General features: G+C 38.8%; 1 protein-coding gene and 1 long non-coding RNA gene across 3 annotated transcripts in view; one reads left to right on the plus strand and one right to left on the minus strand.

Annotated features, from left to right (window-relative positions):
• Positions 1-6,791, minus strand: part of LOC139122117 (myeloid-derived growth factor-like) — a 30,118-nt gene extending 23,327 nt beyond the window's left edge. The window contains exons 1-2 of one of the 2 annotated variants that reach the window (XM_070687515.1): positions 6,609-6,791; positions 1,900-1,950 (exon numbers count right to left, since the gene is read on the minus strand). In XM_070687515.1, the coding sequence (XP_070543616.1) occupies positions 1,900-1,950; positions 6,609-6,761 (204 nt within the window). In that variant the 5' untranslated portion in view covers positions 6,762-6,791. The remainder of the gene's footprint in view (positions 1-1,899; positions 1,951-6,608) is intronic. The other variant, XM_070687513.1, reaches the window with a different exon arrangement.
• On the plus strand, positions 6,767-13,558 carry LOC139122118 (uncharacterized). Its single transcript, XR_011549396.1, has 3 exons — positions 6,767-6,881; positions 10,283-10,321; positions 10,838-13,558. It is a non-coding gene; the product is annotated as an uncharacterized lncRNA (long non-coding RNA).
• The last annotated feature ends 1,059 nt before the right edge of the window (positions 13,559-14,617 follow it).

The raw sequence follows: 14,617 nt of genomic DNA on the forward strand, positions 1-14,617 counted from the left end.
GTGAAACTGGAGAGTGTTGTCAAAATAAAATTTGAGGTTTCATGTTTCTGGGACTAGCTCAGTGACTTTAGAATGAATATAGATCCCACTGATGGAAACAAAGCAGCTAGCAACACTTCAGTTTAACCAGTTGAAGTTTGTTGTATTTCACCCATTTCTTGATATCATGCATACTTTCTTCCATTTATGCAATTGCATAAATGTTGGCTCTGCTGAATGCAAGATAGTTCATTATCACCAGTGTATTGGTGAAACCTAAGATTTAACCCCTGGAACTTTGATGAATAATCTGGCAAAGTAGTATTACAGTTGGGGAATAAATTAAATAAAGATAAATAGAATCTGCCAACGTTTTAGCAAGAATATCTTTTGATACAAATCGTTACAGCTTCAGGGGAGCTATCTCAACAAATTGACTTTATTATCAATGATGAAGTACAACATCCAAAATGCAAGTATTGTATCATACTATGATTAGTTTATTGATGGTGCAAATACAGCGATCTGATTGATCGAGACACAAAAAGAACCATGGTACATTCACAATATAGTATGGTTGGCATAAATGCGAGCTTTCGGCAAGAGCAAAAATCCTTTTCTGACATTCAATGCCAGAATTTCAATATACTGCTGTGATATAACCACACCAAAGGATGGTATACCACAAGATTTTGACAATTTCACAACATATATGCACCAGTGATTATTGCTTAAGTATGATATTTATGACACTTTCTCAAGCAATATATTGATTAGATTGTCATGTATTTCATTTTGTTTCTTGAAATTTCAAGATCAAGTACATGATAATAGCTCATGTTAACGCAACAAAAGACTGGTATTAATTATACTGTGTCAATTCAAATTATTTCTGAAGCCCACTTGAGTAATGTATTCATTGTTTTCATTGAGTTTATGTGCAATATGCAATAGTGATTATGTACGTGCGTATATTTGGTGATCTTTACATCTGTGTGGTGGGGTGGCAGTCAACAGCTTAGCTCAGTTATTGAAACAACCTTTGTAAGAGGTGGGGGATTTATAAAAATACCATCAAGGACAGTGTGCTCACATTTGGTTTGAATCGGTCCATCAAGAAATATTGAAACCAGAGAAACAAGAATGAAAAAAGTAAATAAGATCTGAAACTTTAGGTACTGGAGGTCAACTTTAGGAACAAGCTTAGCAGAGGAATGTTTCAACACAGTCCTTCATGGTTTCAGCAGGTCTGCCGATATGTATCAGTTCATGAACAACGACAGGAAATGACTCAAGGTCAGTGGAGTAGCCTGTTTCAGTCACTGCCACCACTCTTACACATAATAGGTACACTGCATACATATAGGTTAGAGATTACAGAATCTCCAACTCAGATGTGTGGGCTGTTTCAGATACTGCCACCATGCACTCCTGCACATTTGCAGGATTTCCCCCTTTTCTTACCTCTTTTGCATATTTTTGACACTGACATGTTCATTTGAACAATGTCACATCTCAACCCCTTGGTCTACCTGTACACCAAATACTGTGATGGCAGGTGTGGCGGTTTGGGAGCTTTAGCATGTGATGGACATACATCCGCACATACATACAGACATACATATGCCACCGTCTCATCATATAAGCTCTTTTTGGTATTTATATACATACCAAATATGAGCTAAAAATGGTTTTCACGAACTTCTTCACTAGCTGAAAAGGTATAGTAGGTCTTGAGTTAAAATTCACTTGAGATATTATGAAATACATGCTTTGAATTTGTGCAAAGCATGCTCCTAAAACAATGCCTACACACAGTCCCTCTGTAGGGACTGTGGCCTACAGCATAAACAGTACTCTGATGTAATTTTAACATTTCAAAAGTAATTTTCAGTTATGTAAATACAGATACGTACTAACCTCATGGGTACCTCCTTGAGCTGCATAAGTGAATCCGCACGAAAACTTATCCTGTTGATAAGAAATTATGATAGAAATACAGAAAACTGAACTCCTGCAGTAATGAAAAAGACTGATACAGTAGTTTGCCTGTTAACAATTGCCAAAACAGGTGGACACAATGAAGAGCTCTGCCATAAGAGAAAAGCATGTTTTCAGGAAACATGACATCACATACTTTGTATTCTAAATGAAAAGTATTATGATATTTTAACACGTCGTATCCAAAAGTTACTTGCCCAACGTTTGACATTATAACACATCTCATCCGCAGTCTGTATTCTAATTTGTCAATTGATAGTCTTGAGGGATGCGTTCTTTTTCATGCTGATTCACATAAATGACATCATCAAGCTGACTTCAAAAATGACATTTGCGCATGCAAACTGGAATGTAGACAAAGATGTTGTCTGCAGCCAAGCAAAACAATAGTCGAGAAATTTCTCAGTTTATCCTGCTTTCTGAAGAACTGAAAGCTCTGGTTTCCAACAAGGACTTGAAACAAATGAAAATGATAATCAAAGGTGGATTGATAGTTTTGCAGAACTATTGCGACAATGTTGGTAAAACTTTTTTTCGTGCTGAACCACTCAAGCATATTGCATTAGACTACGTGTGGCAAGTTTTGTGTATGGTACGTTCTAAATCTTATGCATGAATGCAGATGAGGTGTGTTATAAAACACATATTGACTGACCATAAGGGCAACAGCATATATGTATGTCTGTACCCCGAGAGACTGTGAGTCACCCCAAAAAACCATGAACCTAAACAAAGACTGTTTTTTGGGGTGACTCACAGGCCTGAGGGGTTAAAGTGTATGTCCCGCATAAATTCATAGTTAATTTTGCTTAAAATGAGCCATGGTATTATGATTTTGCCATCCCTACTTTATCAAATAAATGCATCATCCCAAGGAAATGACGCAGTTAAATATTATAAAAATGCAATATGTTGTGCGATTTTGAAGTTGGCTGCCATTCGGGTCGTTTCGGAATTCGCGGGCATTGCCACCGGAAATGACGTAACTAATTGAACGTACGAGTGAGCGTGTTCACCACGGCCATAGCGAATGCTTACCGCTGAGGCTTCAACATGGTGAGAAGTTACCCTTTTGGTGGCTGAAATAACCGCAGCCATTGCCAGTTTAACATGCACTTTATTTAGGATGCTGTACTTGCCGAAATGACAAGAAAAGGTCTGAAAAGAGGCATTCAGACAAGCGTTTTCTGCGGTGCACATTTCAGAGTGCCTCGCATGACGTTTCTTGGCCTTGTGACTTTGCGTCGAACATACACACGGTTCGGAAACCAGATGTACGGTAAGATAGAATTTAATTCCTGGAGCTACTACATCGATTAGGTGATCGCAATGCCGTACCAGTATGACCATTGTCACCAGAAGCGTTCGCGTGTATCATCATCAACTGTGGACAAGAGCGAGAAGAGCAGCAAGACTGCAACAGGTTGCCTTAAACATGTCAAGATTATGCGAGCCCGGAGAAGTATGGCCGTGTTTACATCCACCAGGACTGAACGCCGATTCAGCTGCTTTATGAAAGTGATTGTAAATAAAAAAAAAATACAAGTACTACATCTCATGTATGTGTAACTCTATAATTAGTAACGTTGGGAGATGTCTAACTTATTCCTAAAAAGTTTACGTAGTGGTTGACTGATCTCTTTGCGAGACTGAACGATAGGTGGATGTTGAAGTTGTGTAAGCTTATATACAGCACGGCGCTGCCAGTAATAGTGACACAACGTTTAGCATACTGTTGACGAAGCAGTCGCGTTGTTTGAGTTGAGGTTTTATCTGTTAATCCCTTCTGCCCGACTAAGTCTCCCCTAAAATATTTTAGCTTCTTTGAGAATTTCGCAGTCATGAAACAATGAAGTTTGTACTTTATATCGCTGACACTTACATGTAATCAAGAAAAAACCTGAGGAAGCGTAGCTGACCACTCGGTCACAGAAATGGCCAGCTGAGCTGCCCGGCTTCGGGTGCCAGTGTGCCCAATATTTACATGATGTCCATTTTAATTTATTTCTTCCCGAGAATTTGGCTAAACATGTCGTCACAGTCACATGTTTTTAAAAGTGCCAAACTTCATGTGAGGTTTTATAAACAAAATGAAGATTTTGCGACCCTCAGGCGGTTCCACTTCCAGCTGTGGATCAGAAAGATGTGTGTTAAACGGTGGACAATTTTCAACTTGATCTCTACTACATTTATCTACAAACGTCATGGTGTAAACAAATTTTTGTATACAGATTTTGAACAAGGCAATTTGGGCCAAAAAAAAGAAAAGAAATGTTTCTGGTCAGCGCGCGCGTCACTTGAACAACAGCGCGTCATCCTTTTTTTTCTGTTTGTGGCCGGCGGCCGTGGCTGACTCCAAACCAAAATGGCTGAAGAGAAAGACAAAATTCTTTAGGGGGAATGATCAGTGACTGCATGAACAGTATATATGTGACTATATCGATAAAACTATAAAACTGACCCTCCTCCCTCCCTTGAGGCAAAAAATAAAAAATAAAAAAAATAAATAAAATAAAATGCGCGTCACTGCACCATTTTTGAAAGAAAGACCTGACCAGAAACATTTCTTTTTTTTTTTTTGCCTTATGTTGATAAGTAATAATGAGGTGGGATGGCAACTCCAGACTTCGTTCATATTTTGGTAGCTTGCGGTTGTGTGTACGGTAGTGCACTACTGTGTCGAACTGTGGTGGGTTCATCATAGACGGTCAACAAGAGTTCCGCTCTTGTTCTCATTTAGGTTAAGGTCCCGCCTGTTCAAATCTGCAGGCCTGTAAATTCTGAACAGCTTTGTCATATCTTCTGTGACGATAACATTCTCAGTTGCACTGCTTTCCCTCATGAAATTATCACTATCACCATAGTCAATGCAGTAAGTCGCCATCGCGCGTTCTATTAGTGACGTCACAGTTACTTACGCCAAAACGGGGTGAGCTCGGCAATTTCCGGAAAATGTCGCCATGATTGAAGTCAAAACGTGAAACTTTTCTCGTGTTTTAGTCAAAATAACACAATAAAACCGTCTAAAAACCGCTCAAATAAGCTTCAGTTTGTGTGTAAATGTTTGTTTTATTAATACCAATTTCATTGACAACCAGAACTAGAGTATAGGCCTCACGTCAAACGAAAAATGCCTCAAAATGTGGCGGGACTCACACTTTAAAGACCTATGCTGTTGCCCTCATGGCCAGTCAATATATGTATATTGCAACATGACAGGCGTGTCAAGTATTACAATACTACTATATAAATTTAGGGTCAATGTCTTCTTCAATAAACAGAGTTACCTAGTTTAATACATGTAATCACCGAGCATTTTTAAAGTCAACACAATAATCATGTTCAGTATCTAATGTTTGTGTATAATATTCATAATCATAAATTTATTAATTTTTTTACACTCTTGCTATAACTGATAGCGCTCTATAGCCCTTTGGCTTTAGTGCTGCGGCTATTTGGGACCATTGACATGGAAAGGTCGGTGTACCATCCCCGGGGTACCATCGACATTTCTGTCGAACGACGGAGGTAAAATGGGACGATTTTCGGGGACGGGAACCTTTTTAACTTGTCTTTTCGACGACTAAAATCATGGCTGGAGATGCATCGGCCGCCAAACCTCAGCGGCATATAATCACGACAGCTTAGTTTTACATAGCTGCAGCATAGGCGTCATGTGGACCGGATAGTTTATGCTATGAGTTTATGCTACGTTTCGACGTTCTGTTATGTAACACTATAGGGAAAAAGTGCGTGACTAGAGCGAGAAACTGACGCTTTCTCGCAATCGGTGAGAATCTGTTCTTATTCTCACTGCTATCGGTGAGAAAATTTTAATCTCCACTGGAGATTGGTGAGAAATGCACTCTGTGGCGAGAATCAAGTGTGAGAACAAATTCTCACCAGTGAGAATGGAAATTCTCACTTAAAGTATACAGCGAGAATTGAAATTCACTGGCGAGAATCATCAAGACTCGCCGTTCATTAGCGAGAATTATAAAGACTCCAAAACAGCGAGTCTTGATGATTCTCACCAGGGAATTTCAATTCTCGCTGTACTTAGTGAGAATTTCCATTCTCACCGGTGAGAATTTGTTCTCACACTTGATTCTCGCCAAGGAGTGCATTTCTCACCAATCTCCAGTGGAGATTAAAATTTTCTCACCAACAGCGGTGAGAATAAGAACAGATTCTCACCGATTGCGAGAAAGCGTCAGTTTCTCGCTCTAGTCACGCACTTTTTCCCTATAGTGTTACATAACAGAACGTCGGAAGGTAGCATAATCTCATAGCATAAACTACCCGGTCCACATAAAACGCCTGTGGTCAAGTGCCTGAGGGGTTCGACGCGTTGTCTGCTTGCTCGATCGATCGATTGCCTGCTCGATCTATCGATCGCGTACTCGATCTGCTCTCCACTGCAACCTAAGGTTGCAGTAGAGGTGAGAGCAAAGAGTTTGCGATCGATAGACCGAGGAGAGGATCGATCGATCATAGTAGACTACCCAGCCCACTTGCGCCTGTGTACATGACATCGCTAGTGGCCGGGCTATACAAACACTTGCATGCTGGGCTCAAACCCGGAAGAAGAGCTATAGCAAGTACGCTAGAAATGTATGGTGTCGTACCATTTCCTTGTTGACGGTTATGAGCTTCCCGCCGGGTTTGACATCAAAGAACTCTTCGATAATGTCGTCACCTTCATGGTCTGTCGAGTGCACAATTACAAGGCTAATTATCGTGAGGACCATCAACACCAATTCCAACCAAGTGGCCGCCATGATTGATTTAATTTTATCATTTGCTGCTACTATCAGCCAATCAGAACAAGACATATGTAACAGTGGAAGAATCAGAGGCGTTTTATAGGGACGAAACCATCCAATCAGAAGAAGGCGGCGGTACGTAGAGCAAGATTCAGAATCAAATTATGACATACCAAAAATCGAATACGGCCTTCTCAATCTTCGGTTAACAATGGATAAATATGATGCATGCTCACATATAAACATACATATGACTGAAGGGAGGGGATCGTGGGTAAAACAAGCCTTTATCGACTTTCCAAGAAAAAATGTCCATAATTTTAAAAAAGCCATGGTGCAATGACTTCAGAAAATGAAAAACTTGGGCATAATCACATTAGTTTCTGAGAATAATTTTGTACATTGAAGCAAGACTATTAGACAGGTTGAGTACACCCCTTTCTGCGGTGTGAAAAAAAGCGTACTACAACCTTTGTACATGTAGTTTCCAATTTCAGATTAACACCGCCTGTATTTTGCCGGTCCATACCCGGCTAACATAATTAATATAGTCACAAAATCAAATCTTAGTGATCGACAAAATTGTTTCGAAAGTAGAAGACTACCCATGGACAGCGCAGTATCAAACACGACCATTAGTTTGTGTGTAGAAATACACAATATTGTCATTTTCTTGTAAAGTTACAATGGACTCAGAATAAGCAGTCATTGTGAAAGTTTATTTGGTGGTGTCACCTTGCCAGAGTGTGAGATAAAATGGTAGGATTTTTCCTACCACTAAAAAGAACCTGCAAAATCTTCAAATTCAGCCACTGCAGTTTGCTTTGCGATTTTGCAAAATATATCATTATGTATCTTCATTGCGTAGTCAGTGACACGTTTTTCCCTCATGCCAGTAAAATCTAAAAGTTAACTATAAAGGAGTGTTGTAGAAATCTACATTGTAGGAAATAGCAATACTTCAGTGTTAATCATCACTCTATATGTAAACGTCATGGCTTATTTCTATAGGATTTATCCTATAAACTAAAATGGAAACACCATATTTCATTATAAACTTCATTTTTCTTGTCTAGTCACTGTACCCTACACACCATCTGCAAAGATAAGAAAATTGACAATATTCCCTTATAAGCTTTATCCTTGTGTTTTACTGAAATTATCAAAATCTGATGAAAAAACCAAGAAGTTGGAAAAGCACCGATAGGGTTATCAGGACCCCGAAACTGAAAAAGTTGGACGATGACCCAATCTCATTTCACTGTCTAGTTTTGCTGTTAAAATGAATCAAAGAACAGCATATACCAAAATTAGAAAATGACAATATTCCCTAACAAGTTTTAGCTTTGTGTTTCGATGAACCTATAAAAAAAACAACAAAACAAAACAAAACAAAAAATGAGCTCGTTTATACTCAATCTAGAAAAAACGTGGGGTAGGGGTACTTCAGGACTACGTCCCTCAAAATGGTAACTTCCTTTTTTTCTGTTCAGTTTTCCTGTCAGAATAAATCGGAACACAAGCTATGCCAAAGTTAGAAAAATGACAATATTCCCTTACAAGGCTTAGGCGTGTGATTTATTAAACTCACTAAAAGATTACGAAAAAGGACACCCATTCAACGTGGGGTAGGGATACTTTGGGACCTCTAGCTAAAAATAGATGGGACATTTGGGACTCTTAACTAAAAACATGGGACATTAACGTCCTTTCTTCGTTTATTGATATGATTAATTAGAGCACAACAAATACAATAAAATAGAAAAATGACAATACATTAAATTTTGAGTACACTCCCAGCTTCACGTGCGATTTCAATGAACATATCGGCATTCTTTCCCATCAAACGATTTAAATTAAAAACACGTTTCACTTGACTTTGAGTTTTGACATAGATTGATTGTAACTCAAATATTTGACAAAAACGAGTTTGTCCATCAGTAAAGTCACAATTCACATGAACAAAGCCCTTATCGATACTAACAGAAGAAGATCCGAACATTGTAATAGGTTTTAAGGAAATAGTAACCTTAATGAATATCCTACATTGCACATTTGATACTGTGTTTCTGCATAAGTCACATCTTGGTTTTGAGGGTCTAACAATTATAAGACCAAGGAAAATTTCTTCTCAAAATGTTTTAGCATCATTTCACGACTTTCCTCTTTGAACTTATCTGTCACACTGTGCCTTCGCGCCACTCATTGACTGTTGCAAATAATCCGCACGACGACGTCGCTAATGTCTCCACCCAAGGCTTAACCGTTTTTGTGCGGCCTTTGGCAAGTGCTCGTTTGCATGGTCGTTTTTGAAGAGAGACTCTCACAACATTTTCAAGTTCTCGTTCGTTAATGCCTTTTGATCAATGGTGCCCGCTCTTTTTTTCGTTAACTGCTGATTACGTATGAAAGCCCATGCTATAATCAGTATCCAACCATAAAGTGTTTAATTTGGACGGGCATCATGGCAGGGTTTTCACTAGGATATCTGACAGGGCAAAATTTGAAGGTACATGTGGAGAACACGCGAGAGGCTGAGGGGGAAAATGTTAGAAGGGGTGTACCCTCTCTTGCATTGAAAATGTTTTGAAGTTGATTTTTGCAGTGATGCAGTCAGGTGCAATATGAGAGGTGTTTTCTATTTGATTTTTACTAAGTAAAACTGTCAGAACACCCAAAGGGGAGAACATCGAAAATTTTGAGAAATTGATATGTGAAATGGTGCAATCTGAGAGGTGTTTCAATTTATTTTGCACCAGAAATTGAGTAACCTCCCTTCTGTGTCTCCACATTTTGAGCAAAGCCCCTTGTAGCTTTCAATTTCTTGAGCAACCTCCAGATTACTCCGACCTTCTAGGCTATAATAATGACGGCTCCCTCAATTCATGGATTGATCGTATTTTTTTTGGCTCGTCATTTCTCGTTACTTGCACGTTCCATTCAGTTCTAGCTCGTTATTGCTAATTGCTACTCGTTACTGCTATTATTGCTAATTACTGGATTTACAATCTCCCGTCACGAAAAGCCAAACTGCACGGCTAGCCTTCTTTAGCTGTATCTTAGTCTACTTGCATGCGTATGAGTACACAGCTCCTTTGACAGGAATCCATGGCAACACGCACCCAACGGGGATTTTTTGAAGGTTCATAAATGTAGGGCTTACAGAAGGGTAATAAAATATAGGTTCAACAACCATTTATCTGTTATTTCATATTCATTGTACAGTATTTAGGGAAGGCCTACGTTTCCTGACACTGCCTTGATCAATTACGTCAGTGACCTGTACGGCTACGGATTTTCTTGGGGCGCGTTGTCAAGTTCATGGTTTGAGCAAATGTTAGGCCGCTGTATCTTTCATTATTTGTCATAAAGTCAGTATGAGAGGATCTGGCCAAACACTGTTGGTCATTTGACCACCCCATTTAGAGTAACCCATATGAGTGATTTCCAGGGTACTTATAAGCTTTACCAAGTTCAAGAAATATTTGTGAAAGTTACCAGTCTAGTGAACTAACTCGTAATTCTTTTCCTTTCAGATTTCCAGCTCTTCCATGAAGACTCTGGTTTAATTTGTGGTGTGTTGTTGTGAAAGATTCTGTTGACTTTGATTTTGGATGAGTAGCTGAGTTACAGAGCAGTTTTTAAACATTAAGTTGCTTTAAAATTTCTTTTTCATTCGTAACCTTCAATGTTATAAAGACAAATACAGGTGTCCTTTTCCTTCTGTTCTGTTAATTACACCCATCTTCACATCTGTCAAACATGCATAACTATAGGCTTCTGTAAAGAAAGAGAGGGATGGACCATTTGATATCCTCGGAGGGAAGGGGTCTGGAAGATTTTCGAAAAAAAGATTCCCAGCAAATGTCAATGAAAAAAATCAGCCGGAGAATGCTTGATAAAAAAGGTGGGAGAGTGGAAAAAATAATGTACAATGGATCAGTTACAAAATAATGCTACCTCGTCAATCTCCCCCTCGGATATAAAATCATGCACCCCTAATGTGTAAGGATTACGTTACGAAAATCATCTGTACAAAGCGTGTTTCATCTGTGTTTGTATGCTGAGTCTAATTGAATTTCTTTCTACAGTGTGGCTGGATTAGAGTTCCACGGTAGAAGGAATTGTCACCTTTTCAACGGTCCATCACACTTGTCTGAACTGGATGTTCCATGGACTCCAACTGCCATTTCACCTGCTGTTGCCACTTTGGAAGATGATGCTTCTGTGTGTCATTTTAAAGGGTGTACATACATGGAAGAAAGGAGTCGTGTCTTTCCTCCATGCAATCAAATGTTTTGCAAATATTCAACGTCGACTTGACAATAATGAATTGAGGTATCAAACAATGCCACCAGCAGGGTATAGAGTGAAACACTGGAAAGGTTTTACTGTAAACAAGGGCTAAAAAGTTGCTGGTATGAAATTGTGTTGCCATGATATGACAACTTTCAGAAAGATAAAGAAATTACACTTCAGTGTGCTATCTTTATGAAATAATTGCATGCCAATTAGAACGGTGGTACAGCTAATGGTAATGCTCCAATTGCAGTGTTGAAGTCAAACCAAAACACTTGCAGTTGCTAGGCTTTCTGCGCATAGCAATGCTGTTGCTCTTCCTGCAAGCTAGCAAGTGTCGCAAAAATGAAGATGCAAAATTAGAATGCCAAACACAGTCTTCAAGGTCATAAACACAAAGTGACAAAAGCAATTTCTTAGTTCCAGAAAACACAGTAAAATGCTGTTCAAAAGACAACCACGGACAGATTGAGAAATGAAAGTCATATAAAGGTATACACAATACTACCTTTATGGCTTCCTGTCTTATTTTCATGGGCATTCCTGTTCTCCAACAGATTGACATTGGTGGCAGAGCGTGAATCTCAAAATGTCAAGCTTTCAACAATACAAGAAATGAAAGAAGGGATTGGATCAATCGTATCTCCAGACTGACAATCAACAGACTGATGGCAAGCAACTTCTTGGTGAAAACTTTGTACCTGTTTTGGCAATATAGTCGCATATTGTAGAGGGAAAGGAGTAGTAGGAAAAGTGCCATAGAAAAATGTCTTCCCACAGTACAAGGGCTTATAGTATTCCGCGCAATCTGTGGCGCAATACGCAACATTACGTCAAGAGAATCCAGAGATTCTGCTTGATATATCGAACACGTACAATGGCATGCACATCAATTTCAATGATGCTGCCATGACAGTCGAATCGCATCTTGGCGCAATAATATTTTACTTGTCTTTTCAGCTTTGACTTTGAGTTTGAATTGCTTCCGACTTAGAGATCGTATGATTGGATAGCTTATCCCCATCTGTAGCAAACTTGTCTACAAAGACGCTGTGTTACCATGGTAACATTTCATTGCGACTTTCTGCTAATGAAAATGATGACCGACACTCTTTCCCAAACATCACTGTGATTTACCATCAGTTTGTCAAGTGCGACATTTTACCGTTCTCTCCATGAGTATTAAATTTGAAGTTTGAAATTAAGGTAGAATGCGCCTCAGGGACAGATAAGTCAGACTCTCAAATTTCTACAATTCTTTTCTGATCTACCCACTTGTGGACGTTCATTTTAAAGCTCTTGGAGAAAGGAAACTTCCACCGTCTTAGTTTTTCGAAAATCCAAAATTTAATTTTGAATTTCAAATAGCGTAAAATAGGTGGAAATTCGTTTCCCTACTTCCAAACTTTGCACGGAGACCTTAGATTTTTATTGTTGATTTGGTAAGCAAATGGTTGAAAGTTTCATTTTGGAAAGTTTGACCAAAAGTTTAAATCTTTCACTTTCGAGGCGTGACCTTACACCACGGACGTCATGCCCGATATTTTCATTGTCGTTATGTGTATAATATACGATGATAACGATATATTTAGTTTAGAGAGATATATACTTGGCTTTGTAAAGGGTATACTCTTGAAAGTACACTGGACTGAAGGTATCCGATGTCGCTTCTCGGTATCACTGAACGCAGGGCAGACCAGGAATGGTTCACTTTGAAAACGGAGACCACCAAGCACCGATCGTCCTAAATTCGATTTCATAAACTTCATTTTTATGCATAATTTGAACTTATTTCACATTAAGCCCAAATCATACTTTTTTTCTGTCAATTGGACAAGCAATTTGGTTGTTATTCTGCGCTACATTGAGAAAGTCGCGAAAGACTGCAACCCTATCATTAATAGTATCATCCAACTCCGTTTGGCAAGTATCAAAATTTATGACCTCCGTTGACGAAATGTTGCGTATTGCGTGATTGAGTCGAAGATATACGCCCCGATATTGTACCCCAAGAAGATTTGTTGTCTTTCAGAATAATAGACCAACAAGATTTACAGGCATACATTAAAGTTAGATTTCTCCACCGGCCAATCACTAACACACAAAGTAGGCTGAAAATAATTACTAACAAAATAGTGAAAAAAGTAAACTCAAAGAAAGGTGATAAAGACCATCGAACAGTTACTGCTTGTCAAAAACTGCAAACTGCCCATTCAAAAAATCAGGATAACCAGTGAAAACCTTGGACCAGTATTCCCTAGGGTCATATGCATGGCGGATGATTTAAATTTACCCTGCAAGGGATCAAAAAGTAATGTTACAAAGTTTTTTAAGAGACGATATGATAAACTGATTCAAGATTTCTTACCTTTTGGTTGGCGGGCAGAATTTATGGTTTTAGACGGCATGTTTTTGATAAAAAAAGCTCCACTGACAGCCCACGCAAGTTTTTTCTTTGTCAGACGTTGGCTCATTCCCGTTTTTGTCAGGTTTTAATCGAATTACACCTTAATGACCCTCAGAGAGTTGGTGCAAGTCCTAAAGACATTGAGCGCGATAGGAGGAACATAATGCTGGAGAGTCAATCGTAATTGATGGCATTTTCGAATCAACCCCTACCACGTGAAATGAGAAAGATCATAAATTGTAGGCCAAACAAGAGAAAACTGGTGAGCTTCTTGTCAGTGGCATCGTTAAAAATAATATTGCACCTGCCTTACAAGGTGACCAGGTCCTTATAGCAGTTTGAAAATAAGGACAAGAGTCTTTTGTATGTGCCGATGGAGTTATGCCTGAATGGGAAGCCAAAAGTTATCATGAAGAAGATGATAGTACCGGTAGGTGCATTTTTCATGCAATTCAGTCACAGTACAAGACAGGTATAATTTACTCCCCTGATACAGATACTTATCATATTCTCCTGCCATTACTATCAACATGTTCAAAACGAGATTATGTACAACTTGATAATGATTTATCCAATCTCACATATGTAGATATGAAACAATTCAAATCTGATTTAAATCTAGACCCTGATTTGCAACATGTTTCCCTCCAATGTGTTGGTAAAGCATTTCAAACACTGTTTATATGCACGGGCTGTGACTATGTGTCATACATTGCAGGCATTGGAAAAATATCATTCTTCAAGACCTTTTTCTAATTCTCTGAATTTAGAACTAGAAGTACCCTACGCCCTCACTGAACAAGAGGAAGACTACTTTCATTTTTATTTCTCGCTCGGCGTTTCCCAATCCCGGGTCCAAATCCATGATTGGGAGTAGAATTTGTGTGGTTTCACAGCCCCCACCCCATACCCGACTTAACAGGTACTGTTACAGTAGTCATTGTGGATTACGTGTTCATACTGATATTTTCATAAAGGAAGAACACCGCCCACAAATTTCGCCATTTGTCACTTTGTGATTCGACCGTAATCGAAGTCGATCAAAATATTCCGTTAATTATGTACTTTATCCATTCATTAAACCCAGTAAAACAGCTGAAGTTGTCACTGACAATTATTTTATTGTTATATTTTATTGAAATAAATGTTATTGATCGTGGAAATT

This window comes from Ptychodera flava, chromosome 21 (assembly GCF_041260155.1).
Source record: "Ptychodera flava strain L36383 chromosome 21, AS_Pfla_20210202, whole genome shotgun sequence".
Classification (NCBI taxonomy): Eukaryota; Metazoa; Hemichordata; class Enteropneusta; family Ptychoderidae; genus Ptychodera; species Ptychodera flava.